At 42.8% G+C, this 27,217-nt stretch overlaps 1 protein-coding gene across 1 annotated transcript in view; it reads right to left on the bottom strand.

The window, feature by feature from the left end:
* WDFY3 (WD repeat and FYVE domain containing 3) overlaps positions 1 to 27,217 on the bottom strand; it is a 94,383-nt gene that overhangs the window by 13,689 nt on the left and 53,477 nt on the right. Inside the window, exons 25-50 of the mRNA XM_009072312.1 lie at positions 26,924 to 26,997; positions 26,656 to 26,817; positions 25,173 to 25,267; positions 24,363 to 24,483; positions 23,591 to 23,808; positions 19,737 to 19,972; positions 18,035 to 18,169; positions 16,741 to 16,920; positions 14,598 to 14,831; positions 13,956 to 14,055; positions 12,610 to 12,770; positions 11,841 to 12,070; positions 10,893 to 11,002; positions 10,127 to 10,309; positions 9,332 to 9,489; positions 8,189 to 8,266; positions 6,838 to 7,065; positions 6,031 to 6,084; positions 4,022 to 4,190; positions 3,655 to 3,818; positions 3,195 to 3,343; positions 2,672 to 2,792; positions 2,228 to 2,313; positions 1,213 to 1,293; positions 624 to 678; positions 158 to 277 (exon numbers count right to left, since the gene is read on the bottom strand). Coding sequence (XP_009070560.1) covers positions 158 to 277; positions 624 to 678; positions 1,213 to 1,293; positions 2,228 to 2,313; positions 2,672 to 2,792; positions 3,195 to 3,343; positions 3,655 to 3,818; positions 4,022 to 4,190; positions 6,031 to 6,084; positions 6,838 to 7,065; positions 8,189 to 8,266; positions 9,332 to 9,489; positions 10,127 to 10,309; positions 10,893 to 11,002; positions 11,841 to 12,070; positions 12,610 to 12,770; positions 13,956 to 14,055; positions 14,598 to 14,831; positions 16,741 to 16,920; positions 18,035 to 18,169; positions 19,737 to 19,972; positions 23,591 to 23,808; positions 24,363 to 24,483; positions 25,173 to 25,267; positions 26,656 to 26,817; positions 26,924 to 26,997 — 3,702 coding nt within the window. The remainder of the gene's footprint in view (positions 1 to 157; positions 278 to 623; positions 679 to 1,212; positions 1,294 to 2,227; positions 2,314 to 2,671; positions 2,793 to 3,194; positions 3,344 to 3,654; positions 3,819 to 4,021; positions 4,191 to 6,030; positions 6,085 to 6,837; positions 7,066 to 8,188; positions 8,267 to 9,331; positions 9,490 to 10,126; positions 10,310 to 10,892; positions 11,003 to 11,840; positions 12,071 to 12,609; positions 12,771 to 13,955; positions 14,056 to 14,597; positions 14,832 to 16,740; positions 16,921 to 18,034; positions 18,170 to 19,736; positions 19,973 to 23,590; positions 23,809 to 24,362; positions 24,484 to 25,172; positions 25,268 to 26,655; positions 26,818 to 26,923; positions 26,998 to 27,217) is intronic.

Below are 27,217 nucleotides of genomic sequence, written 5' to 3'. Positions count from 1 at the left end.
CCTGCTGATAAGTGGGAGGAACAAAACAGATTGAATCAAACAAGTGTCGAGAAAGGCAAACCTTGGTTTAACCCGAGTGTGAGCCAGCTCAGGAATGTTTGCCAAACCTCCAGCTTGTAAAAGGTGACTGACAAGGCTGAGAAGATGTTTCATTTACCTCTGAATCATAGTCTGCAAGGATCCAGGGAAATACAGGGTACTGCATGAGGTCGTTGTAGGATCTGCCAGCCAGAGTGTTTAAGTGCATCAGGTACTGGAAGTTACTGATTTCTCCTCTCTTAAAGAAGACAGATTACAGCACTGTGAGCTTTTCACTTCACAACAACCAGATCTCTCTCCCCCTTGCCGGACTGTCAGTGTCCAGCTCTCCCCAGACATACAATGTTCACTCTACTTTCACTACAGCCCCCCCAGTGCACTTCCAACAGTGGAACCATTTCTCATTTGAGGATGATATCATGAAATACCATGAACTAAAATGCTGACATACACTTCCTAGAGTAGTATATGCCATTGGTTTGAATAAGACAATGCAACTTATCTGTACCGATTCATTATGTATCACTACAAAATGGGGAATTTAATAAAAAAAAAACCCAAAGTTTTTCTATGATTCTACTTACCTCCCATCTTTGAGTAACAGATTTTTCGCCCACTAAAGTGCTAAGTAAGCCAGACCTGATGGGAAAAAGGAAGTGCATTTTCTGACTTAACAGTAAGATCTGGGTTACATCTTCACAACACAAAACAAAGTTTCAAGATTAAAACTTGCAAAATGCAAAAGTTAGAAAAATGGGTCTTTGTTCCTTTTTTTGCTTTAGCAGCACCTGTTTTTTTTACTTCTAAACACATACTGTAAAGATTATGCATATTCCTTATGCAATTCAGTGCAAGTGGTGGCTGATGACTAAAATCTTTTTACCAACCTGGACAAATCTAATGGCTTTGACACCAATTCCCTTCAGAACACATCTGTATACCAGCAACATTAATTCTGATACTTTATATTAAGTAGTAAGAAGATACATCAATGCTGCCAATAACATTAGTACACTTAATGTAACTGGAGCACAACATCCCTAGTTACTCTTTTGGTGATGTCCAATTATAAATGGAGGTGGCAGAAGTCTCCAGATAGTCCTGACATTAATGCAAGCATCACTGATTGGAAACTGATGAGCTGTAGAGCTTGCAAGGACCAGAATCACCTACCCTTGCTCTACGCTGGTGTTTGGCCTCTGCCCAGACACTGACTCCGAACTGTCGGTCAGAGATGGCACCACAGCCAAGAACCTGTGCCAGCAATAAAAAGGAGATTAATTAGTGTTTCTGTCCATGGTGTTGTCAGAATCATCGAACTTTAGGGGTTGGAATGGACCTCAGAGACCATCCAGCCCCAACCCCTGCCCTGGGCAGGGACACCTCCCACCAGAGCAGGTTGCTCAAGGCTCAGCCAACCTGGCTGTGAACACTGCCAGGGTTGGGGCAACCACAGCCTCCCTGGGCAACCTGGCACAGGGTCTCACCACCCTCACAGGGAAAACTTCGGCCTAAGACCTAACCTAAATTTCCCTCCTTCAATTTGTGTCCATTGCCCCTTGTGCTGTCCCTGCAGCTCCTAACACAGATCCCTCTGCAGCTTCCCTGGAGCCCCTTCAGCTCCTGGAAGGTGCTCTGAGGTCTCCACACAACCTTCTCTTCCCCAGGCTCAACAGCCCCAACTCCCTCAGCCTGTCCTCACAGGGGAGATGCTCCAGTGCTCTTAGCAACCTCATGGTCTCCTCTGGACTTGCTCCAACAGTCTCTCTCCTCATTGCTGCTCTCAATTCCTTTCCCACCCAACCTCTAGCTGTGCCTGAGATAGCCCTGACCCAGATGCAGGACCTTGCACTTCATTTGGTCGAACTCCATGAGGTTTGCATTGGTCATCCCCTTAGAAGCAGCATTCATTTCTGATAGTTACAGCTTTCCTTTTGAGCAACGACACATCTCCAACAGCACTGAATGACCCTTTTCTCCCTGCAGGCATCCCTCACGCTGCCCATGCACAGGCTTTAGTGCCTCCCAGTGGCTCTTTCCTGCAGCACTGAGGTGCTACCAGGTTATCCACTGCACCCATCACTCCTGCACTCTGCTTCAGCTTCTTAGGTCACTGTAGGCTCAAAAACGGCTCAACACAGACATTTGCAAATATTCATATCAAGTGTTCTAACTGATCTTACAATACCTTTGATAAACTTTGTTTCTGACTCCTTTTTGGAAAGCTAGAAGGTAATTCCGTCCATCTCCTGAGAAAACTTCGATTGCAATTGGCTGAAAACAAAGAGGACAAACCCATGTCAACAACTATTTGCTGGTCACCTCTGCAGGTCAGGTGCAGACCAGTTTATTGTATTACATCTGGCACCAAATTATGGTGAAGCAGATCTCACTTACTGTGGCCAGATGTTCTATTTTCAGACCATTCACTAACACACCCAATAAACCAAAGCAGGGTAAACCAAACGTTCCACCAAGGATGCCCAACTTAAACGCTTCCATTTCAACACAGTGAATAGCTTCACTTAAGAAAAACTCATCAGTTATATATTGATTTTAGCTTTCAAAAATGACAACATGGTCAGATAACTCCAAAGCTGGCTCCTCAATCCAAATGTAGTGTCCAAGTTACCTGCAAAAGGTATCTCCTTTTATGCACTTCCTTAATATCTTCATATGCAAAAATGCTGCATGTTCTTTTGAGCTGACTTGGACCTTGCCTTGCTCCCCTAGGTATGATTGGCTCATGCATCCTGTAAATGAACATAAACAGGCAAGAGAGAAAAGATGAGAAGGTAAAAGATTCATTCCCTTACTTCATGAATCATAGAGTTTTAGGGGTTGGAATGGAGCTTAGAGCTCATCCAGCCCCAACCTCTGCCCTGGGCAGGGACACCTCCCACCAGAGCAGGTTGCTCAAGGCTCATCCAACCTGGCTGTGAACACTGCCAGGGCTGGAGCAGAGAGCCCAGTTACAGAATCAGTTAATTTTCACAAGATACCATGGCTACACTGAGGAATTTGTAAGCAGAGAGGAACCTGCACTTGAAGTCTTCCTGCACCTTCCATTATTTAGGAGTTGACTCCTCAAAAATCTCATTAAATACTTGTTGCTGGGCTATCAAAGCCTGAGGGAACTCTGTAAATGCACTCACTTTGGAGGCAGTGTCTCGATGTCCCGTATCTCCCTGGTGGCTGTCATGGTGAAGCCATCAATGACATAGAAGTGCTCCTTGCCAAAGAGCAGCAGTCCCTCACTGGTGTCCAGGCCCTGAACCCGAGCACAGCGGTACATGTGCTGGATCTGGAATGAAAAGCAGATGCTGAGAGAAAGCAGATTAACAAGCTCAGGCTCAGACCACAGCCTGGTTAGAACCAGCCCCAGACACTGCTTTGTAACTTGCAGATATGGGCCTCCTCTGGACTTGCTCCAACAGTTCCATGTCCTTCTCACATTGAGGACACCAGAACTGTGTGCAGTATTCCAGGTGGGCCTCACCAGAGCAGAGCAGAGGGGGAGAATCACCTCTGTATATAGGACATTATTCATTCCTGTGACATGTAATGCAAAATTCCAGTGCAATAAGTTCTTAGTGTGTTTGAGGAACACAGTACCTTCTCTCCTTCTTCAAGAAGTCGAAGCAAAGTTGTATTGTCAGTCTTCTCCTCTTCATCAATTGAACTCCCCTCAACAATCTGATCCTGTGATTGGTCCTGGTTCTCATCATCTCCTCCATCGGGAGCAGAGCGAGATCGTTTCAGGGGAGGCTTTACCAGGCCTGGAAAAGAAGAACAGAGATGGATAAATAAACCCCCAAGGCCTGAAAAACTAGCTTTGCAAAACCTATAATCTTTGAAATTACTGGCTCAAGGCTAAGAGAGAAAAGCAAGAGTCCTACAGGATCCTTATTGCAAACACACAAGAAGACATAAAGGCAGAGAAACTTGAAGAAAACAGTTCAGGACAACCAAGTGATCTAACCTTTGACTCTTGCAATAGTGTCCTCCCCATGTTCTGGCTCCTGCTGAGCTGTTTCACCCACTGTGTGCTCTTCTATAGCATCCTGGAAGACTGCAGGGTTTCCAGAAGCCAAGCGCATGTAGTACTCCTTGCTGTCATAGCTTATCGCTCTTCGGTAACGAGCAGGTTTCTTGGGGATAATTGAACAAAGTCCTCGGTCAGTCAACTCCTCACTCACTCAGGGAAGTGTTCCAGGGTTACAGTGCTCTGCGCAGTGCATGCCCAGAATGTTCTGTGCGTGCTCAGTCATACACCAACACAGAGAGAACAGAGACTCCTCAGGGCACTTAAGCTGTCAGTGAATTTGTAAGGGAGCTAATGAAGCCACCCAAGTAGCAGTGGGGTTGCAGAAAAGCCTGCAGATAAACCCATAGCATGAGAAATAAAAAGTGTGGCCAGTGTGTTATGAACTGACACAAAAGGTTGGGATCAACTGTGCTTAAGAGTGATTGATCAGATGACATTTTATCACCTTTCATAACTCCCTACCACAAATGCAGCTGATCTGTTAGTTAGCTGAGGTCTTTGTCAGGCAATAATTAGAATAAAAAATTGCCTCGAGGCAGGTACAGAGATGTGGAAGTTGATATGAACTGAAAGCACCCACGGATTGGCTTTAAGGCTCAAAAATTCTTCATTAATACAGTTGTTTCTTTTCTTTAGTGAAGATTCTGGTGGTTTAGGGCAGGAGATAGGCACAAGAGTATCCATTGAACTGAATGATTCTTCAAGCACTGTCTGTACCTTTGGGTGGTATTTTTGGTGGAGTTTTTTTGGTTTAGGGTTGGAGTATTTTTTAGGGTTTGTTGTTATGGTTGTTTTGGTTTGGGGTTTTTTTTGTGTGTGTGTGTGTGTGGTGGGTCTTACCCCTTTGTCCATCCCATCTCCCATCACAGGCTAAATTCTAATGTTCCTAACTTGAGGAACATTCAGGAACGAATGAGGACAATAAATATGCCAGGAGATACAGGTGAAGATAAAAGAGTTATTAGAGAGCCAAAATTGAAACACACTGGTGCACACGGATGGTTGAAAAATCACTGATTTTATACTGGAATTGGAAATTTTCTTCTCTGACTATTTTTTAAGCCCATCCTGAACCCCTAAGAAGATTTGTGAATTTGTTCAGCTCTCCATCACAAATCATTTTGGTTTGTTTTATAGCATCATTTCCCATGAATTTCAAAACTGGGTTGGAATAATTACAAAATAATATTATCATAAATCCAGGAAAGCAATAACTATTTGTATTAGATATTCTGTAGAACAGAATTGCTTCATTTTCATGTATTAGTTCATTGTGGAAGGTAGTTCAAGCCAGTGAACACACACTACACATTGTACTTAGTGATGGGCAAGACTGAGAGTCTCATTAACAGAAGCAGCACAATACCAACATGGTTGCAGAGAAGCCACTTCCAAGCAGGTCTGTTTTTTCCAGGGCAGGATTCATATTTTCAAACAAACTTGTGTATCTCATTAGTAGTAAAACAGAAGAGTCAGCTAAGACAAAATTAATATGGGCTTTACACATACGTAAAAATGGCCATTATGGCCAAAAAGGAGAAAAACTGTTCACCAACTCCTCTCTTGGAAAGAAACACTTTTGCAGTAAGTGCTTCCAAGTGATGGTGTTGCCCATTACTAAACATGTTCCACCAACCATTAGTTCAGATCCCAAAGCCACAACACTTCACACATTGAGAACAGTGGTAGCACAGCCCAACACAGCCTGTTAGTGTGCAGCAAAGGAGGGAAGAGCTACAGAGTGTTTTATTAGGTGAAGGTTGAGGACAGCACAGTAAGGTCTTCTAATGTGATTACTGAAAACACCTTCAGGCCTGGAATTATTTACTGAAAGAGCAAGTTGGAAGCCAAACGTAGAAGCCTGGTTAAGGTTGCCTAACATGCAGGAGGATAAAGGTTGTGTTTATTTTACATTCTTCCAGTCAGGGTACTTGTTTCTTTACCTTTTGAGGAATGGTATCATCAGGTGTCTCAGGAAGTCTACTTGAGAAGTCAGACTGAAAACAGGGCATCAATTATATAAGCATCAGAGAAACATTTTTCTCACAAGTGTTCTATGATGGCACGTTCTGCACTATCAGTAAAGCTCCTGTGTGTCAGACCACAGGCAGGCAAACACACCCACTGGTTTCAAACACACTGAATGCTGTTTGCTTTGCTTATTCTAAGCACTTTGACACTCAGGCTTAATTTGAGGGGATACAATCCTGCACACATACATGCATGCCCGAGAAGGCACAACAAAGACTGCTTCAGTGCTCCAAAATGAACAGGAATGAACTGCTAAGCTTTCAAAGCCACATGAATTTCTGCTACACAGCCCACCTTGGTATTCAGGGATGGATGAAAGCACATTTCACAAACACACCCAAAACAAGGTCTGGAGCCTGTGTGGTTTCCTCTTCTAGTTTTTTTTTCGAGTCACTGTTTACCACATTATCTAGCATAAGGCTAAAACCTCACAAAGTTGTGGTACTTCTCAGCCTCCAGAGGCTTGTGAAGATGCTTGTGCTGTTTGCTGGCAGGATCACTCAGCATACCCCACCTCATGCTGCAGTTGTTGGTCTTCAAGTTTGCTTAGTTTTGAGCCAAGTGATTCAGTCCCTTCCCTAAATACACTACGAGGACCAACTAGACTTGACCAACCATTTAGGCCACACAGACAGGACAACCAGGCAACACCAACAGAGCAAAGCACATTTTTGCAACAAGGCATAAAAACCACCCACCACAAACTCTTGAACACTTACCACCAAGTTTGTTTCTTGCTCAGCCTCAGGCATGTAGGGATACTGAGTATAGAACATGTCATTTCGCACCATCTTCTTCCTCATTCTGCAGGGCCCCTCAGTCATCTCCAGCATCCACTTGTCCAGGTGGGAGCCTATGGGGGGACCCCACAAGCCTCTCTCTCGCAGCAACTCGTACTCAATCTGGGACCATTCCTCTGTCACGTACTTCAGCGCGTTCTGCTGACGCTGAACACAAAGACATGGCTCAGTTCACCTGCTAAACCTGATTCTGATATCAGCAGAGACATTTTCACTACACTACAGGAAAATGTGTAATAAGTCATAATTCTAGTAGCATTTTCTAGTGTGGCTTGAAGAGATTTGTGGTGGCAGCTACAGTAAAAGTAGTTCATGCTGTAAACTTAACAGCAAAGAGGGAAAGCAAAGGAACAAAAAGAAGGTAAAAGCTTTGGTTTTTGGTTTGCACTGTTAACTATACTTCTAAATGGCAAATATGAAGGAAATGTTCACACTAAACCCCTGAACAAGGATTTAAAGAATGAAACCGAACAATGTTTTCGAGGTTTTCCTGCCCATATTTACACTGCAGAGAGAAGTTTAATGAAGCAAAGTTTGGTGGTTGTATTTTTTTAACTAATTGCTCTCAATGACTTGCTTCTCTCAGAAGCTGATTTGTTCAGATTTATGTCATGCAGCTCAGCAACTGGTTTGAACCCAGTGCCTTTGGGATTGAATGTTTGGAAGAAACCACAGGGCACAAAGATTTCATTCTGGAATCATAGAACCAACTGGGTTGGAAGAGACCTCAAGGATCACCGAGTCCAACCCTACCGTGGTCACTAGACCGTGGCACTAAGTGCCACATCCAGTCTCAGCTTGAAAACCTCCAGGAAGGCACAGAGCAGCCACTTTCCATCACTGCACAGCACCATCAGGTTTTCTTTGAGTTACTCTACAAGCAGTGTTTGCACACACAAAGTTTGTCTGCACCTTCTCTTAGCTGCTGTACAAGATTTTAGACAGACAGTGCATTTCCAATCTCCCCCTTTTTGTTCTTTGATTATTCTTTTTTTACACTTCTAAGGAAATACTACATAAACTCTTGAAAAAAATAAGATTCAACATGCAATATGGCGACAAGAGTTTTCATTTACTGACAGATCAGATCCTCATTTGTTGATCTGATTGCAGTTAAAAATGCCCTAAAAAAATAACAATTGTATCTAAACATTCAAGCATTTCACCTATGATAACCCAGTATTTTCCAAGCCCCACACTGAGAAATGGCATCAGTATAAGCTAACAGGCTAAAGAATCGGTGTCAGGTCATCAGTCCCTCAAGTCTTACCTCCTGGTACTCTTTATACTGCATATCAACCAGGTCCCGAACCACTGCGATGTGAGTAAACATCCACTGGGAAATCTCCTAAGAAAGAGGGACAGAATGACAAAATGTACAGGAATATCCTTTAAAAATATCTGGCAAACACTTGAATAGTATTTGAAACTGGACTAATGGTTCAGATCATTCCCAAACAGCCAAAGATTGGCACGGGCAACTATTACCTTTCCCTGTTTCCTTTTAAGTAATATTCTGTGGATTCTGCCCAGTTTGCTGAAAGTCCTCAAGACACTCATCCCTCCTCACTCTGTCTCTCTGTTTTCTCTTCCTCCTCCCTCTCCTGACACATCCAGCAACAGTTCCCATCAGCTCATGTCTGTGAAAGGACTGAGAGCACTGACAATTCTTCATTTTATCAAAGCCACTGAGTAGTTTTCAGATCAGTAACAGAACTAGTAATGTATCTGTTTCCACAGGACACTTCCTGATGAAGTCATCAGGAGTTATCCATTTCCTTGTGGCAGGAATACACCTCGAACCAACATGTCCCCAGTGTTTCAAGTGCTAAATACAAGAACAGCTTAATCCTCCAAAACTTTCAAACCCTTCTTTGCTCTTTGCTTATTTTCAATGCCTGAAATACTTTATACTAACTCCTAGCAATGCCCCACTAGGTATTACTGAGAGCAGCACTGCTGGGCTACTCTGCTCTGGAAAGTATCTTGTTCTACCATCACATGTGTTTTCCATCACATTGTTTTGCTGAACTCTTCTCTGTGGTACAATAAAAACCACCTAATCTTGAGGGCAGGGTGGAAGAAAGGACAAACACTTGTCTCTCAGCTTCCATTTCAGTGCAGTATTGCAAACTGAATTTAAGACCCAGACTAGCAAAACCATAAAGCAGCTGAGCAGACTCACTAACAAAGAGTTTAACTCTTGGCTTAATGCTACAGATATGTATATAGACCTACTAGATTTAGGACACACAGAAGCAAAATGCCAAGTCTGCATAGTCAACAAATGTGAATAAAGGGAAAGAAAAACCAAGCACCAGATATCACTTCACGCTCTGCAAGATAGTTACCACAAACCCTGAACATACACAGCTGGATTTTAGACTTCATGCTGTATGTTGACAGAAATTACCTGTGTGGAGAGGTTGTGTTTGTTCAGCCCACTCTCCTTGCGGTTTCTCCTGGAACCAGTTAGTTTAGAGAGGCCAAATCCACTGCTAACTCGTGAAAGCTTGGACTGGGTGGTTGGAACCAAGGCCTCACCTCTACTGATGCATTTCTTCTCGTGAGCTGAAAAACGAAGTGTTGGGAACACTTTTTAGGTTGGTTTTTTCCCCTCCTCCCATTTTAGTTGCTTTTAAAAAACCATTCAAAACACTTCTGAAAATATATCAGGGAGATACTGGAAACCTGAGCAAGCATAAACTAAGAACAAAGCAGATCTAGAAGTAGAGAGACTGGAAAAACAAGTATTCTAGGTTTCCAAAAATGCTTTCTGTTCAGCCAGGTTCATCCCAATTACTTTAGAACTGGGTAATCATCAAGGGAGTCATGTCTATGGAATTTTAATGAGTTTAAACTCTGGCTAATTCAGTCAAGCAACAGCTCTTTATTACATGGGCACAGAGCAAACTTGTGCTTAACCTGTTGCCCACCAGGATTGTCCACCAGGATTCCCACATCCTCTTTCCATGCTGAACAGATTTCCCAGCCTAGAAGCAGTTACAGTATCACTACAGCCACAGAAGGGCTGCTCAGCTGCCCGTTTCCAGTCTCGTCACCAGTCCAAGCTTCAGCAGGCTGCAGCCAGACATGCCCAGGAGGATCTCCCACCCAGCCCTGAGAACATCCTACAATCATCCAATGCCTGTGGTTCACTCCAAGGAAATTTACCATTCAGAACACGTAAATCCTCAGTTACACTTACCCAAATGATTTTGCCAACACTTCAAACTTGCTTCCTCAATAAAAGGCCTTGCCATGGTTATATCCACTTGGCCACGATCATTGACAGGAAGTGTCACCTTGAAAACTTCTTCTAAAACCTGTTTTTTACTGTGGATCAACTCTGTCCACACTCTGTTAATGGCTTTTAAAAGAAGCTGACGACCTGCATAAATGCAAGACCAGAAACAGAAAGCTCTCTACAGTGTTCAAAAAATTGGTATTTTTATAGCAGTGAAATGAATAATTTCTGCAACTGCACTCTAGTTTCTTCCCCTCTTGCATGACATGTGAAATGCCTTTGGCCAGACTGTCTTTTTTTTGCCATTAATATGCTATCAGAAAGTATCTAGCAATTAATTTTGGCAATTTTTCCTCTGAGAATGTTGAACACTGATTAGTTGTGATTCATCTCCCATATCTACCTGTTTCTATTGCACTGTACACAGTTCATATAAAGCATGTTGTGTAAGTCTGGTGCATGTCCAGAAAACAATGAAGAGCTCTTACTCTTTATTTTATTTAATTAAAAACTAGTAACTTATTCTTGATGTGTCTATCTTGGTATTTCTAAGTGTCTTTTCATCTGTTTTTATACACACAGACACCCACTCACCCCTCCAGACAGTGACTGTGTAACACACATGTCCCACAACCTCCACCTCAGAGTAACTGGAGTAAAAGATTAGTGATGACAACACCAAAGTGGCATTAGCAGCATTTTGTGGCATTGCCACTGTCAGATTTACCTTCACTGACATCTTGATTGTAGATTCCATCTGGTTCTATATCAGAGGGGATCATAATGTGCCAAGTTGTCATTCTGGCTTCTGCTTCCAATCCAAACCCATCAACATTGCTGCAAATACACAAGGAACTGACCACCAGAAACAGACAAAACACCCCAACTAAAGGATTTGGTTCCCTGTAACAGCACCACAAGGATTAACACACTCAAAGTATCTTCACTTCTGTCCATTTGAGCTCTGACAATCTGTGCTCACAAGCTGAACCGAAGATTTCTGAGAAAAGGACATGCCATGGGCACTGGTGTCACGAGAAGAAGATGGTTTTATTTGAAGAAACCCAGAACAGATGAGGCCAGAAATGGAGAACATGAGGGTTTTGGCAACACTTGCCAAGTGTCTTTGGCTGAAGCACAAGTCGTGCATCTCTTTGGAGAGAAGAAATGCAAATGCCAGGTTGGCATTTGCAGCAATGCAGGAAAGTGGGTGTCTACAGCATTTGTTATGATTTACTGCATGACTGGCCTTACTCAAAGCTATACAGAGCAAATACTAAGACAGAGAATTTGCATGAAACGATCAACAGGCAATAAATCTAGTGACAGATCTGACTATTCATCACCCAGCACCAGTGCTTCTATCTTTAAAGACAGATCTGTCTATCTTTATTTCAAGTCATAAAAAGATAACAAAGCAGTTAAATACTTGTGTCAGTATTTTAAAACACCTCTGTAAAAGGAGGTAAAAATGTTCTCCATACCCAGGATCTTCAAACCTACTTTTGCTTCAAAATGAAGTTCTTAAGCTTGCTTGCAATTCACTGGCTGGAGAATCATAAACACTTCTCCAGAATTTGCTGACTGATTTGCAAGGTGAGTGTCACTGCTGAGAAAGAACAGGTTGTTTGAGTACTTCAGAGCTCTGGCATGAGCTCCTGTCTGAGGCACTTACCTTCCCACATGCAGATTAATCAAGCAGTGAGCTAGGCAGCTGATGAACTCCTGATCATGATTTCCAGGTCCCAGAATTAGGTTTCTGTTCACAGTGAGGACCCTCAGGGAATCGAGGAGAGCCACTTGCTGAGGGACAGTTTTGTGTGCTCTTGAGAACTGATACAAGATGGTTCTGTTCAGGCAGTGATAAATGGCATCCAGTGAGAGTCCCTGAGATCTTCTTTTTGACTAATATAAAGTAAAAAACCATGATCAGATAGCAGTACAAAATCATTTTACTGGCACACAATCTGCCCTTGAACTGAGCCAGGCTCATTTTTCACAACTGTGTTTTACTAAGAAGTGTCAATTCCATGAATTCCAAGGACTGAAATGACATTAATGATGAGACATATATGATTTTAACATCTATAAAGATGCTGCTGATTTGTAACAGTAAAAGTCTTCTAACCATCTCCAATCAAAGTGTCTGAGGAAGCTTCTCAAAAACATCAAGGTAAATTTAGTAACACCCAAAATTCATGAGAGGTTTCTTTCACTGTTTATTTTCTCAAAAACAATTGAGAGTTTTTACTCATATTAAAGCACTCCACATTGACAAGATGTGGTAAGAGAGCTCAGTAAAGAGAAAACCTGAGAAAGAACAGAGTATTTCTCTGCTGACCCAACATGTGTCACTAGTAGATTGCTTAGTGCAACCACTCTGTGCATTTAAACACAACCTGCAAAAATGGTTCCACAGGCAGGGCAAGAGAGAACTCCCTCACCTGTGCGATGAGCTGGATTATGAAGTCCACAAGAAGTTTGGATTCTTTGTTGAACATGCCCTGCCAAAGCTTATCCACCACACGCTGTGTAAAGTAAAACACATTGTTCACCAGCACTTGGTAGCTTCCTCCACTTGTTATGGGCAGAGATGCATCCTCACCTAGGGAACAAAAAACCCCAAAGTTGTCTTCATTCATCCAAAAAACCCTCTGCATAAATACACTCACTTTAGTCTGTGCTTTCTAGGCTTCTGTAAAAAAGAAACAAATCCAATCAAAGATAAAGCTAAAGCCTCATGGCTTCCCTACAATGAGCTTTGATGGTAAAGAAACATGGGTCTGGATTTATTTTATCATAATTCTGGATTTATTTTATCAATGAACTGCACCCAGAATAAGAAAAATTACTGCTGTGGCAAGAAATGGTCTGAACAGAAATGAACAAGGAGCAATGGGCACAAATTGAAGGAGGGAAATTGAGGTCAGATCTTAGGCAGAAGTTTTCCCTGTGGGGGTGGTGAGACCCTGTCCCAGGTTGCCCAGGGAGGCTGTGGCTGCCCCAACCCTGGCAGTGTTCACAGCCAGGTTGGCTGAGCCTTGAGCAACCTGCTCTGGTGGGAGGTGTCCCTGCCCAGGGCAGAGGTTGGGGCTGGATGAGCTCTAAGCTCCATTCCAACCCCTAAAATTCTGTGAGTATGAAATGCATGCAGCCCCATGACACCTAGGATCATGATAGAGCAGACCAAGAGCTCCTGGGAAGTCTAGCAGGCCACCATGAAATCCAACTGGGCCCCTGAGCAGTGATATTTCTCCAGGATTCCTTCCTGACCACTGAAACCCATGCACTGGTGGGACAGCCTACTCTACAGACATTCAGCTTCTAATTCTCTTCCTGTCCATTTATCCATGGAGTGCTAATCCTTTTTCGTGGGGTGTTGCCTTCATAATAAAACAACAGCAAGAGGAAATAGAAACAAAGCCAGGTTCTAAAAAAACAGAAGTCCAACCAGTCATAAATTGACAGAAGCTCCTCTGCCAAGGCACAAGGACAAGAGAGATGATGCAAGATCCAGTTTCAGTTATTTTCTGATGTGACTGCAATTTGTCTGACTTACATATCCAAAACATTTATGCCATGTAGTTTTTTTTTACTAACCTATTTTACAACTTTGGCACAATCAAGGTAGTGAGGGAACATGCAAGCACAGCAACACCATTTACACATCAAAGGGAAGGGGAAAAAATAAAGACAATCAAGTTGCAAGAAAAGAGAACAACAAAAAAGTCACAGAATCAAAACCTTGTGTTCAGATCAATAGGCTGGTAATTAAACTTTGCTGCATTACCCAATAAAACATCAGCTGCAAGCAAGTGGTCCATCACTCCATCCAGAACATAGGTCTGAAACTCCTTCTGCTGTGTTCGTGTTGATCTTTCAGGGGATGCCTGATAAAAGACATTAAGGTAATTAATATCTCTGGAAAAAAAAGAGGGAGAGGGAAGGTGTTCTAGGTGATTTTCTCTTTTCTCAACTCTTGTGAAATCCTCCTTTTTCTCTTAACATTCTGTCTCAAGTAAAAAGTTTAAAAAGTAAAAAATTTAAGTGTGCACATCAACTACACATTGGCTGTAAGGTCCATTCCAACCCTTAAATTCTATGATTCTGTGATTCTATGAGTACACACAAGTGCTGGGAGTGTGGGCCAGGGAGGAGAAGTGCAGGAAACATTCTCAGAAGACACTGGGATAAACCCTCTGCATTTGTTTCGTTAGGTTTTATCCATTAAAGAAAGGTGAACAAACTATTTGAGACACTAGTGTTTGTTTTTCTTTTCCCACTCTTATTTCACGACCATTCTATGGATTCCCAGGTCACCACTACTCTAACTTTGAAAGGGAAATAGAGGAAAATATTTTAGGGAATATTGTGTCACAACAAGTTCAAACAATAAAACCCAAACAAAACCCAAACCCCAAAGAAACTGTACCTCCAGCAGAAGATCTACCAGAGGAGTCTGTTTGCTGGCTGGTGTGAGACACAGGTTATCAATGATCATCACACGCATGAAGTCGAACACAAACTTCTTGGCAGGATGGTTGGTCAGGTAGGTCTTGGTGCCAACGTTGCAGTATTCTGACTGGCTCCTGTTCATGCCAGAATCAGCTGCAAAGGCTTTAAACTCTTCAGCTGGGGACCCAACCTCATCATCAAGATCAGTGACCTGTGAGAAACAGCATGTTAAAGAGAACAGCAGAGTAGAGAGCAGCAGATCAGTGGCAGTTTCTTCACTTCTCTATGCTTTGCTTGTCTTTCCAAGCTTATCCCTTCACATTTTGCTTCTTAAGAAGCCTTTTTACAAGACTATGCTGTTCAGGATCATTCCCTAATACACAAAGAAGAAATATCCAGTTTCAGATTCCCAAGGCAAATGATAATCAGTGAACACTGGGCATGAGTTACATTTCACATTCACTGACCAACAAGAACTACTTGGGCAATTTCCAGATACTTGGCAAAAATAAAACTTTCTCATGGCAAAAAAAATGAAAAAAAAAATGAAAAAAATGAAAAAAGAAAACTTTTAAAAAAGTTTTTAACTAAAGCAGTTAAAATAAAATCAAGACAGAAGGCAACTGAAAAAGGCCATCAAGCTTACATGACAGAACAAAAAAAGAACTGAGCCTTTTCTTTTTGCAATACGATACCTTCACCAGAGTGCAGTTATGGGTAAGCCGGTTTCCCAAAAATCTCTAAAAAAAGAAAACAAAAAAGGGTCTCCACAGCTTTCCCATTTCTGATGAACAGAAATCCAAAAGACTCTTTAACTCCCTCCTCCAAATAAAGAGGAGCCAACAATTTCCCTCACCAGGCCAATCGCGCCCCAGCTCACACGCAAAGGAACCAAAGGCTCTGCACTTGTGCTGGGCTTGAGGAGGAGAGTTCTCTCCACAAACTCACAGAAGCCCAAATGTGTACTCTCTCTAGTTTTAATAGCAACCCCAGAAGAGCTGAAAGATCAGCTAAGAATTTTCTCTCGAGGCTGAATTTGGGTTATGATATTTTGTGATCTGGCTGCTCTTTAGCTGCTTCCCAAGGGATTGATTAGTGCCACACATTTGGGCAGAGGAGTAAACCAATTTGCTGGAGGAGTAAACCAATTTGGAGTCGAGAGAGACCTCAAACAGCCAAGAGCTCAAGTTGTCAGGCCATTACACAAAGTTTCAAGGGATCTAGTCGTTAAAGCAAAACATGCTCAGAGACACAAGTCTCTAAATCTCTGTATAGGTGAATGCCAAACCAGCATTACCAGTTTATAAGTGGCACTTTTTTTTGAGAGAGCTCCTAAAACATTTTATTTACATAAAGTAAAACATCCTGTCTTCATGAGAGACTCATCAGCATGCACTGTTACAATTTGATCTCCCACTTTTATTGACAACTAAATGATGCCACCAGTAACTATTTCCTGAAGTGTTTTATCATACCCTCCACAGTTCAAGCATTTGGCAACCTGTAGCCTAACTATCCTTACATGTTCTTAATGAAGTTACTTTTAGATGTTGACTAACAATATCTGTTTGTTTCCTGTCCATTCACCTTCTAGAAACAGTATTGTTTGTAAATGACACTGAGCTGACAGAATACTTCAGGCAGCAAAGTTGAACTCACATCCTCTCCTGGCTTGAACTCAATAGTTTCCAGGAAATACAAGAACACTGTTTTGTGGTTAGGCCACAAAAGCAGAAATGGGAAGTGGGAGGAAAAAGAAATTTTAGATCTTATCTCATCCTCCAGAGCAAAGGGCTGAAAGCACAGGCTGACTCAGCCTCTTTTGCTTTTGTAAATCTGAGCTAATATTACTCATATAACTGAAGATAATGGTCTGCTAGAAAACAAATCAGCTGTGTGTGCTCCCTCTGAAATGCTGCTTCAGATGTCTCTGCACAGCAACTGGCTGCCCTTGACTTGAACAGGCACTTCTCTCAGCTCCAAACCCCAAGAACAAACAGCCCAGCCTTGATGCTGACCTCTGTGGCAGGGTCAGAACAGCTTTGTCTCTGGTAATTGATAAATCCTCAAAAGGAACATTGAGGAGGGAAATAAAACAGCTAAGTAGTTGGATTTCCTACCATCTCAGAGTAAGGTCGTATGTTGAAGGGAAACACTGTTGCTGCCAGTGCACACAGGAACTCTGGACTCATCCACAAGGAGATGAGGTCGGGCACATTGTGATAGAGATAGCGAAAGAACTGCATCAAGGTGACTGGATACTCTCGAAGCCAAGAGCCTTCTTCCTCTGACTGCCAAGGCTAGGGTGAGAAACAAACACCAGGTTAGCACAGATGGCACTAACTGAAGAATGTTTCAGAGAGGAGGTGCAGCAAGAGAAGCTGCATGTAATCAAACACACTGTCAAACATGGAATGACATGATCGTGACACATGAGCAAAGATGGGACCAAATGTGATCAACCACATGGACAAGCAGAACAGAACTAAGACATTGGAGATGGGGCTGGGAATATGAGCAGCTGTGAAAAGCACCTCCAGAACATGTCAGATGTGTGTTGGAGTACTTGTCAGAACACATGACTGAAGGCACAGTGTCTGAACATGTGACCTAACAGGTGATCAAACAAGTGACAGAAAATGTGTTTGAGCACATCACCAACAAGAATGTGTACTGCAACAGGTCATGGAGACATAACCAGTACACATGTCCAGCAGATGCTTCTGAACATGTGAACATGGGAGAAACATGAAAGCAATAGAGCACACCACAGACACATGACAACTCAACAGGTGCTGCTTTTCAAACATGGAATGAGACAATTTTCAGCAGATAACACACTCTGACTTCAGGGAAATACAATATTTCCCCGCTGAGAAACCAATGTTCACTACTTTTGACATTAGATTCAAAGCTGAGAAGACAGTAAATTCATTTCCTGGCCGTAAATTCTTTTCCTCCAGCATGTGTCTATTCATAGTCAGGAGACTTCTCTGCATGTGGAAGGTTCATGCACAGAATCTGCAACTCACACAGCTCTAAGCAGATGGGATAGAGAGTCTCAAACATTCCCCCATGATGTTAATCAGGAAATAAATTCAATTATCTCTGTCAAGGACATTTTATCCTTTCACTTTCTTGTTTTGCTTTAATAGCAGCTAAACACAAAGCCTTTTTGTGAAAAAACCACGTTAATTTTGCAGCCACTAATAATTCTACAGGTACTAGGGGGAAAAGGTAGCATAGAATAACCCACTAAAATGACAATTTTCACCCAAGCATTATAAGCCTAACTCACAGCTGGGTTTGTCATGGCACTAACAAAACCTCAGCTTTGCTCATTTGGCTTTTTACTGCATGGCAAACTTGAACAACTCAGTATATGCAAATACAAGCAACATCTTCTATGCTTACAGAATTCAGCATGCTCCTCAGCATTCCCAGTAACAGGAAGGCAGCTTCTGTGCAGACACTGTGTATGGAGGAGGTAACAGTGCCACAGGAGGCAGGAACTCCAAATATGAATGTCCAAATAGAGTCTAAGTCAAACTGGAAGAGGTGAAAGAGAAGAAAGAAGACATGAGATAAACCCTTCCTCCTATGGAGTTGGACACTACTTTTTATCACACAAACAATATGCTCACTTAGCAGTATCTAAAAAATTCATTCTTTTGCCTCCTCCAAACTTTACCACCAAAGCTTCACATGAAGGTTATGACTCACAGAAGAAAATCCCCTTTAACTCTCACCTTCTTCAAGTATTTAAGTGTTTTGAAACAAAACATGTGCTGGACAATCACCTCAGTTTACTTCACTCACATCTAGCAGTAAAACCCACATGGTACCCCATGAGCAACACAAATGAATCAAGTTGCATTTTCCAGCAAGTCCGAATAATTAAATCAATGAAAAAAATAACCTCTAACATTAAGAACACTACAGAGTAGCTGACTTTAGATTTGATTGAACAGCATCAGGCTCCAGGGCTGTAAGCAGAGGAGTGAGCCTTACTTCATGGCAGCAGTGCTGAATGTGCTGCCAAGTATTCCTCTTGAGAAAAGAGGCAAGGCAGAACACCTTCCAGTCCAAAATGTTTACTTTTCAGCTCTCACTGCCTCCATTCCAAGCAGGCACTCTGCTGGAGTGTGGCTTTCCTCCATGAAGTACTACCCCCAAGGCTTCCTAGCACTCAGCTGGAGACCATATAATATCTGCTCATTTACATACAACTCAAACAAGCCCACAGTCAACCTGTTCAGAATACGAACAAATGTTTTCCAGCACCAGCCGAGTTGTCTCCCTATAAAAGCACTTAGACTTTCTGAAATAAAAGCTACTTTATTTGGTCTGCAACCTTCTGAACTCTCTTTAACACAGCAACTCCTCACTCTTTAAAAATCAGAATTTTAGGGGTTGGAATGGACCTTAGAGATCATCCAGCCCCAACCCCTGCCCTGGGCAGGGACACCTCCCACCAGAGCAGGTTGCTCAAGGCTCAGCCAACCTGGCCCCCTGCCGGGTTGGGGCCAGCCACAGCCTCCCTGGGCAACCTGGCACAGGGTCTCACCACCCTCACAGGGAAAACTTCTGCCTGGTATCCAACCTAAATTTCCCTCTTTCCATTTGTGCCCATTGCCCCTTGTCCTGTCCCTGCAGCTCCTAACACAGATCCCTCTGCAGCTTCCCTGGAGCCCCTTCAGCTCCTGGAAGGTGCTCTGAGGTCTCCACACAACCTTCTCTTCTCCAGGCTGAACAGTCCCAACTCCCTTAGCCTGTCTTCACTGGGGAGTAAACAAATAAAGCAAAACAACACCCACAAAACCCCCACACAACCAAAGAAAGCAAGCAAAAAATTATGTCCCCTTCCATGTCCACCCCACACCAGGTTGAACCAGTGACCTGCTTCTCCATGGAGCAGAATGACACCAGTGACAGCTGAGCCAGAGCAAGTTGACTTCCACATACCCCCACAGTCCTCCCACCCCAACAGCTCAGCACTAGACACCACATCCTGACTGTGACTCAGCTGCAGAGAAGAAGGAGTAGGCCTGGTTAATCCATTAGATTCTTTCAGGACAGACAGAACCACATGTACATCTTGCTAGATAATCCCTACCTGGGAACCCTGATTACACTGGCTGCTGCTGACAGGTGCACTGACCTGCAGGTATTCAGGCAGTTCAGTGACTGGCTGCTGCAGGAAAAGGGCCATGAGAAGGAAATAGAGTGCAGGCACGTTGGTGTGCTTCGGGAGCAGGGACTGCAGGACAGGGAAGCCTGGGAAGTGACAAGCATCCCGGTTGATCTCCCGGAGCGTGGATCTGCCACCAGCACTCCTGCCAACATTGAACCCTAGGGGGAAAAACAAACACAAAGCCAACAATGTTAACAGGAAATTGCCTGCAGGGATCATTCTTACTCACGTGGTGAACTTGAGAGGAAACCACCTAGGAAATTAATGCTGGAAACAAGAAGGGAATGGTCATAAGCTGAGCCAGGGCAGAGTTAGATTAGATGTTAGGAAAAATGTTTTCCCTAACATGGGTGTTCAGGCACTGGGATATTGCCCAGGGAGGTGGTGGAGTCATCATCCCTGGAAGTGTTGAAGAAGTATCTGGATCTGGCACTGGAGGATCTGGTTTAGGGGTTCCAGCAGGGACAGGTTCATGGTTGGACTCAATGATCTTAGAGGTCTCCTCCAACCCTGATGATTCTGTGACTCTATGAGTGTGTGCACAGACTGTCACACACATGTGACACCATTCTGCTCCAGGTGTCTCGGTTTTTAAGCATTAAAAACTAAAGGAAATTATTGCCTTCCAGCACCACACAGATGACACTGCTCCACACAGAACTGCCTAAAGCAACTGCAGGCACACACAGATCCCTCTTCTGGCTATCACCACCAGTTCTGACTTTTAAAACACCCAAACTTCTGAAAAAAGACATTTTGCTGGCTGAGAGAGAAGTATCCCCTTAACCTCAGTTACACATTTATATCACCAAGCAGCAATCCCATGGCCCATTCAAGCCTATGGGCAGCTAATTTGTCTCCAAAGATGTTTCAGGGCCATCTTACTTCAGATGTTTTGTTCATGATTAATCAGCTGATATTAAATGCTCTTAGTTTAACTCAAGTGCTGCCAGAGGCACAAAACTCACCTTTTGTGACCCTGCTTCCACTTAATGGCCTATTTAAAGAAAGGATCTAAAATACTACACCAGGATGGCAGAAGCATTTATTTTCAAGGCAGAAAGGAGGCAGGAAGACAGTTCAGTCTCCACATCAGCACAGTGAGCCTTTCTCCTGACACTGCCAGAGGTCAGGCTGTTCTTCTGAGCTTAAAACACAGATACACTTTCCACCAGAAATTCACTTTTTAAATAGAAAACATCCACGAGGAATGAGACTAATGAAATCCCTGCTATGAAGTTGAGGGAATTCCATCAGTAACCTTCAGTAAAAAGGCTCTTATTTGGTTTCATGAGGAATCTTGGGGCCAAAATGTTATGGTTTATTAAAAAACACAGGGTACAAAAATAAGATAATCTGTCACTATCAGTTGATGAGACATGAGTTTTAAAAAAAATAAATCTGTTTTGGCCACAGCCTAGCTCGGATTTAATTAAAGTGATGCTATTATAAGAAAATTAGGAAAACTCTACAAATGCTCTTCAAATATTTCTTCCTCCTAATGGGGAGGTGTCCCTGCTGTATCAGGATGCTCTGCCTTGCAATGGGGTAAAACATCTTGATAAATGCTCTATTTGCAAAGCCTGCTAGCCACATTTTGCACTTCATTTTGTTGAACTCCATGAAGTTTGCATTGTTCCACCTCTCAAGCCTATCCAGGTCCCTCTGGATGTCCCATCCCTTCCCTCCAGCTGTGACTGCCCCACACAGCAGTCAAGGTCCTTTTTATGTGAACAAAAAATTTTTGCATGTGTTATATGGCTCCAGAAAAACTGTTCTCTTTAATCTCCCTATCTCATTATTAATGCAAAGAACCATTCTGTGCTCCTGGCTGGATGTCCTCAGGGATATATTATGGGAAACTGTAAATAGAGAGACTTAATAGAGAGTTCTGTTTATGCAAAAAATAATGAGGTGGCATATTTGGAAATCTATCAAAGAGACCTAGCAGGAAAAAATACTTTATTTTTTTAAAATATTTTGCTCTTTGGATTTCAGGAAGAGCTCTCTTCCTGAAGATCACTCCAGCAACACTTTACAATGATTTCCTTGTAATAAACCAATTCAGAACAACCTTTAGCACAGAATCAGATCATGTCATGCTACAACACAGTGAGGTGGCTCCTTGTACAGTGGTTTTAGGAACAACAATTAAGCTAAAAGTACTATTGATACCACTGTCCTGACCTAAAGGCTGTTCAGGCTCATGAAGTCTACCATTTAATGTCACTAGCTTTGCACCAGGGCCTGAATTGACACTCATCTGAAAAGCACTACCTTATTTGGACTGAAAAAACCCAACCAGCTCTGTGGGAAATTGCTGCTAAACCTGTCTACAAAGACTTGGCATCCATTTGGAGATGCACTGCAGATACCTTAGAGATGTTCAAAATGGAGCTGGTAGCACTTAGGCCTTATAAAGTGAATTCTAGGTCACAGAGGGTAACCAAGAGGTCTGAGACCCTGCAGAAATGAGACTTTAAGAACATGCAAAAAAAACCTTTAATAAGACTCAGGGTGTGCTTGAGTAAGAAAGAAGACAGAGAGGGAGAGGGAAAGAAAGGCTGAGGTGATACTGTGAGCACAGGAATTCCCAATATAGCCAAAATCCAAAGTGGTAAATCTGATTGGCACAGAACTCACTGGACAAAGCAGCTCAGTTGTAGCAATGAAAAGGAAACAAACAAGTAAAATTTCGTGAATCATTACTAACTGTGTACATAAGGTGCTATGCTATAGAATGATAGACTTTTAGGGGTTGGAGGGGAGCTTAGAGATGATCCAGCCCCAACCCCTGCCCTGGGCAGGGACACCTCCCAACAGAGCAGGTTGCTCAAGGCTCAGCCAACCTGGCTGTGAACACTGCCAGGGTTGGGGCAGCCACAGCCTCCCTGGGCAGCCTGGGACAGTGTCTCACCACCCTCACAGGGAAAACTTCTGCCTGGTATCCAACCTAAATTTCCCTCCTTCAATTTGTGCCCATTGCCCCTTGTCCTGTCCCTGCAGCTCCTAACACAGATCCCTCTGCAGCTTCCCTGGAGCCCCTTCAGCTCCTGCAAGGTGCTCTGAGGTCTCCACACAACCTTCTCTTCTCCAGCCCCAACAGCCCCAACTCCCTCAGCCTGTCCTCACAGGGGAGATGCTCCAGTGCTCTGAGCAACTTTGTGGCCTCCTCTGGACTTGCTCCAACAGTTCCATGTCCTTCTCACATTAAGGCACCAGAACTGTGTGCAGTATTCCAGGTGGGTCTCACCAGAGCAGAGGGGAAGAATCACCTCCCTTGACCTGCTGCCCACACTCCTGTGGCTGCAGCACAGGATTCCACTGGCTTTCTGGGCTGAGCTCACACTGCAGTTTATGGACACTTTCTCACCCACCACCCCCAAGTCTCTCTCCTCATCGCTACTCTCAGTTCCTTCCCCACCCAACCTGTAGCTTTTGCATCTGCAGTTCAGATGTGCCTGCCCATGGGACATACTGAGCCTTACTATAATGGTATCACGGGCTTTGTGCAGATGATGAGCTAAGGCTGAACTACAATGACATTTGTGTGATGTCAACTGCAGGGCAGTTTTGCCAAACCACTCCCTTTGGCCTAGGAAATCTAACTCCTAGTTGTAAGAAAAATGAAGTGCAGCAGCATCTGATGGCAGCACAGACCACAGGAACAGGAAGGATGCATCTGCCAGGCAGAATTCCTGCAGTAACCCCCACCTCAATACAGGTTCACACACACTCCCAGCAATCCCTGAGCCATAGGGGGCTGAGATGCATACCTAGCACAGTGCCAATCTTGTTGGTCAGGACAGAATCTGTTTGGTCGAGCCATCCTCCACCACTGAGCCCCTCCTTGAACTTGATGAGGATGGACTGATTACTCAACAGGACCACCAGAATTCGCATGGCTGCTGTGACTGTGGTGGAATGCAGATGTTCTTCCATAAACATCATAATCCAGTCAAAGCCCAGTGTCTTGACCAGCTCTTCACAAGCCCTAAGAGAGGAAAAAAATAAAAAAGTCACATTTTACAGTATTTAGTTTCCTACCAGACAGGAAAAACCACTGTCTCCACTGCAGAGCAAACTTCAAGGTTTAACTTCACAGTGTGTCCAAGTCTCTGCTCCAATTTGCCATATAACTCTCTGACCTCATTAAACTGTAAAATCATCTTCCCTCACATGCAATTTTAAGGAACTCAGGGGCATTCTAGGGTCAATGCTCCTAACAAAACCCCCTACTGAAGACATTTGATCTCAATCAAATGAGAAGTGACCATCCCACTTGTCTAAAAACACAAGTTTACTCTTTGACAGATTTTATTTTCTCTACAGCCACTCATGAAGCTATGAGAAAACAGCACCATGAATCATATATTCCATTTCTACTAGAGAACCCAAAGGTAATTCAGTGACACCTGCATAAATGATTCAATAGTTGCTATAAGATTATGCACTTCAAGTAGTGAATCAAATGGAGGATGTGCAATTCTCCCCCTTGAAATAAAAAATTATATCCTTTTTCTACCTCAAGGGTCTTTTTTTACTTACTGTAAATTAACAGTTGTCTTTTCTTTAGATGTATAGAGAAGTTTCAGAAGGATATCTAAGAGCCTGTTGCGCAGTAGAATAAGATTGGCTGAAACAAGTCCTCCAAAATCATCCTCTGTTCCTAAATATTTTTAAAAAAAAGAGGCAAAATTAGGTTTTTGGAACTTGGGCATTTTCAAGGCTATTCATAAATCCCATTCCTAAGCAAATGCAACCTGACAAATGCAGGCTGGGACAGAGTGGCTGGAGAGCACCAGGCAGAAAGGGAGTTTGGAGAGACACAGAGCTGAACAGGAGCCAGCAGTGTGCTCAGGGGGCTGGGAAGGCCAATGAAAATGCACTGCATAAGCCATTTTTCTTTACGAAAACAACAGTAGAAATGGTCTCAAAACAATTCAATATAAGCATTATTGTAGGACAAGAATATTTGGGTTTTGGCCTAAAAAGCCCCAACTGGACTGTCTTAGTTAATTCTTTCACTTCCTCCACACCTGGAGGGTAGAAGCACCTAGTAATTGGTTTGGTTTTTTTTTTTCTCTCCCTACAAAGAAGTAGAGATGCACAGCTGATTTGAAGGAGCATGTGGAGGAAATAAAACAAAACCAGACACTATTAACTGAAGGAAACAAAAGAAAAGTACGTGGGTTTCGCTCTGCTTTGCACTAAGTGTTGAAAACTGAGGTACCACTACTAACTGGCAGCCAGGACATACCAAAATCAAACACTGCTAATGACTCTGTCTGCATTTCATGTATTCAAGCACAGAAGAGACCACAAAGTCTTTCTGTTCTAAGTAATGTCAACACTCACCACTGTCAAGCTTTTCTTCATGGTTTATTTCCATGACCACGAACTTCTCACAGACTGCAAACGTAGGTAAAGTGGAAGAGATGAACTGTCCAAACCTTGATGTACACAGAAAAAAGATCACTCATTGATATGACAGATGCACTCTCACCTATCAATAATCCTCCTTAAACAGAAAACCATAACACTAGTGACAGAGATATATCCCATGCTGTCAGCCTTCTCTCCTCTGAAGATTGAGGAAAATGGTCTCCATGTAAAGTTACTAAACAAAACCCAAATTAACTTGTAGTAATTAATTGAATCTTTGCATAGGGCAGGAAAGGGACCCTGAAAATGTTAGGGTTTAAGAAAGGAAACTGGGAGAGGCCACCAAGTCCTAGTAGAAGGAACACCTCAAATTGAAGAAAGGAGAACAAAACGTTATTCTCAAACCCTTACAGCCAACAAATGTTATGTCAAAGCAGTGATCACTCACCCCTAGAATAACATCTATGTCTACACCTTTAGCTTAGGTAACACAAGGTCATGGTTTGCAATGACAAGACATTGATGTACTACTCAAAGGAGATGTAATATATTTATCTTTCCTCTACAATAACCTGAAATGATGCTTAGCTAGTATAACTTTTCCAAATTTATGCAGCATTTAATATGTTTTATTTCCAGGAAGGAGAACAAAGAACACTCAGACAGGCATTCTACGATCTGTCCTGTCACCATTTAAGCACAAAATCAATGTGTTTACTCTCTTTTTTTGTCCTGTAGAGTTAAAAACAGCTAAAATGATCAGGCTGAGGCTTCTGATACCTTTAATTGTACTGTGAGAAGCTGAAAACATGACCAGTTGCATGCACAGAACTCCCCAGCCCTGCAATATTTTATCCATTTCCATTATCATGGAATGGGAGATGAGAAAAATCAAGTTATCAAGTTGAACTGATCTTAAAGCATTTCAAATACTCCTGTAGGTATGAATGGCAATAATCTGTGTGATTTACATCAGTCAGAATTCACAGTCCTATATCTGACAGCCTTAAGGGGTTTTTTTTTATGCAGTGATGAGTAAGAAAAAATCTGGAACTGAACTTGTCATTCCAATTAGTAATCACAACTGCATTTTAACCAGAGCTATCTTGATAGCCCAATCTTAAGTAAGATTCCATGGGATTTAAGAGAAGTGCTCAGTGCTTCACATGGATGTGGGAGCTGCAGTTCAGCACCTGGAGAACATTCAGCCAGTTTGATCATTCACTCACACTTGGTCAGATACAAACTGAAAATAATAAGCACATCAAGGCTTTAACAAAATTATTGCCTATGTCTAGTTTGATCTAGTTCCTGGAAAAACACCAAAACAGACCATGAGCCTTCCATGTTACATATGCCACAGCAGTATCACCAGTAAGTATTTTTGACCAAGATCACCAACACAATAAAACCCAGACAGACAAGAAAAACAAGAATTATCACAGGTGGGGGCTACCTGAGTAAGTCATAGCTGCTAGGGAAGCCTTGAAGCAGGAAGCTCAGGACGTTACTAATGGCAGCAATAGTGGGCTGGGACAGGGACATGTCTCGAAGAGTCAAGAGCAGCCTTGGGATGAGCTGAAATTCCCTCATTAGCTTGGCATTCTTTGCTGCTTCGCTGGAAGAAGGAAAGAAAGGAGGAGGCAGTTGAAAACTGGAGCATCCTCTACATGTTACCTAACCCTGTAACTAACTCCCATTTCTAGGCTTGCAACAGTTCATACCTTGACTCAGTCAACAGTTCAATGAAGTGCTCAAATAATGACAGATGAAGCTCATAGGGTGCATGGAGCCAGACCTGAAATACAGAACAATGAGATGTTTTGTACACAGATCAACTTGTAGATTAAAAACTGACATTAACACAGCAAAGGTTAAGAAAGGCCTGAAGAGATTAAAAGCATTTGTCTACAGGACTATTCACCTGGCCACAAAGAACCACACAGTGGTTCCAAACATGCTCTGTAAGCATCTCATGCTGAAGACTTTGCAGGAGCTCTAAACAAAAGTTACACACT

This window comes from Acanthisitta chloris, unplaced genomic scaffold, assembly GCF_000695815.1.
Source record: "Acanthisitta chloris isolate BGI_N310 unplaced genomic scaffold, ASM69581v1 scaffold13133, whole genome shotgun sequence".
Classification (NCBI taxonomy): domain Eukaryota; kingdom Metazoa; phylum Chordata; class Aves; order Passeriformes; family Acanthisittidae; genus Acanthisitta; species Acanthisitta chloris.
Note: the sequence above shows the minus strand (reverse complement) of the source record. Positions and strands in the feature narration are given on the sequence as shown.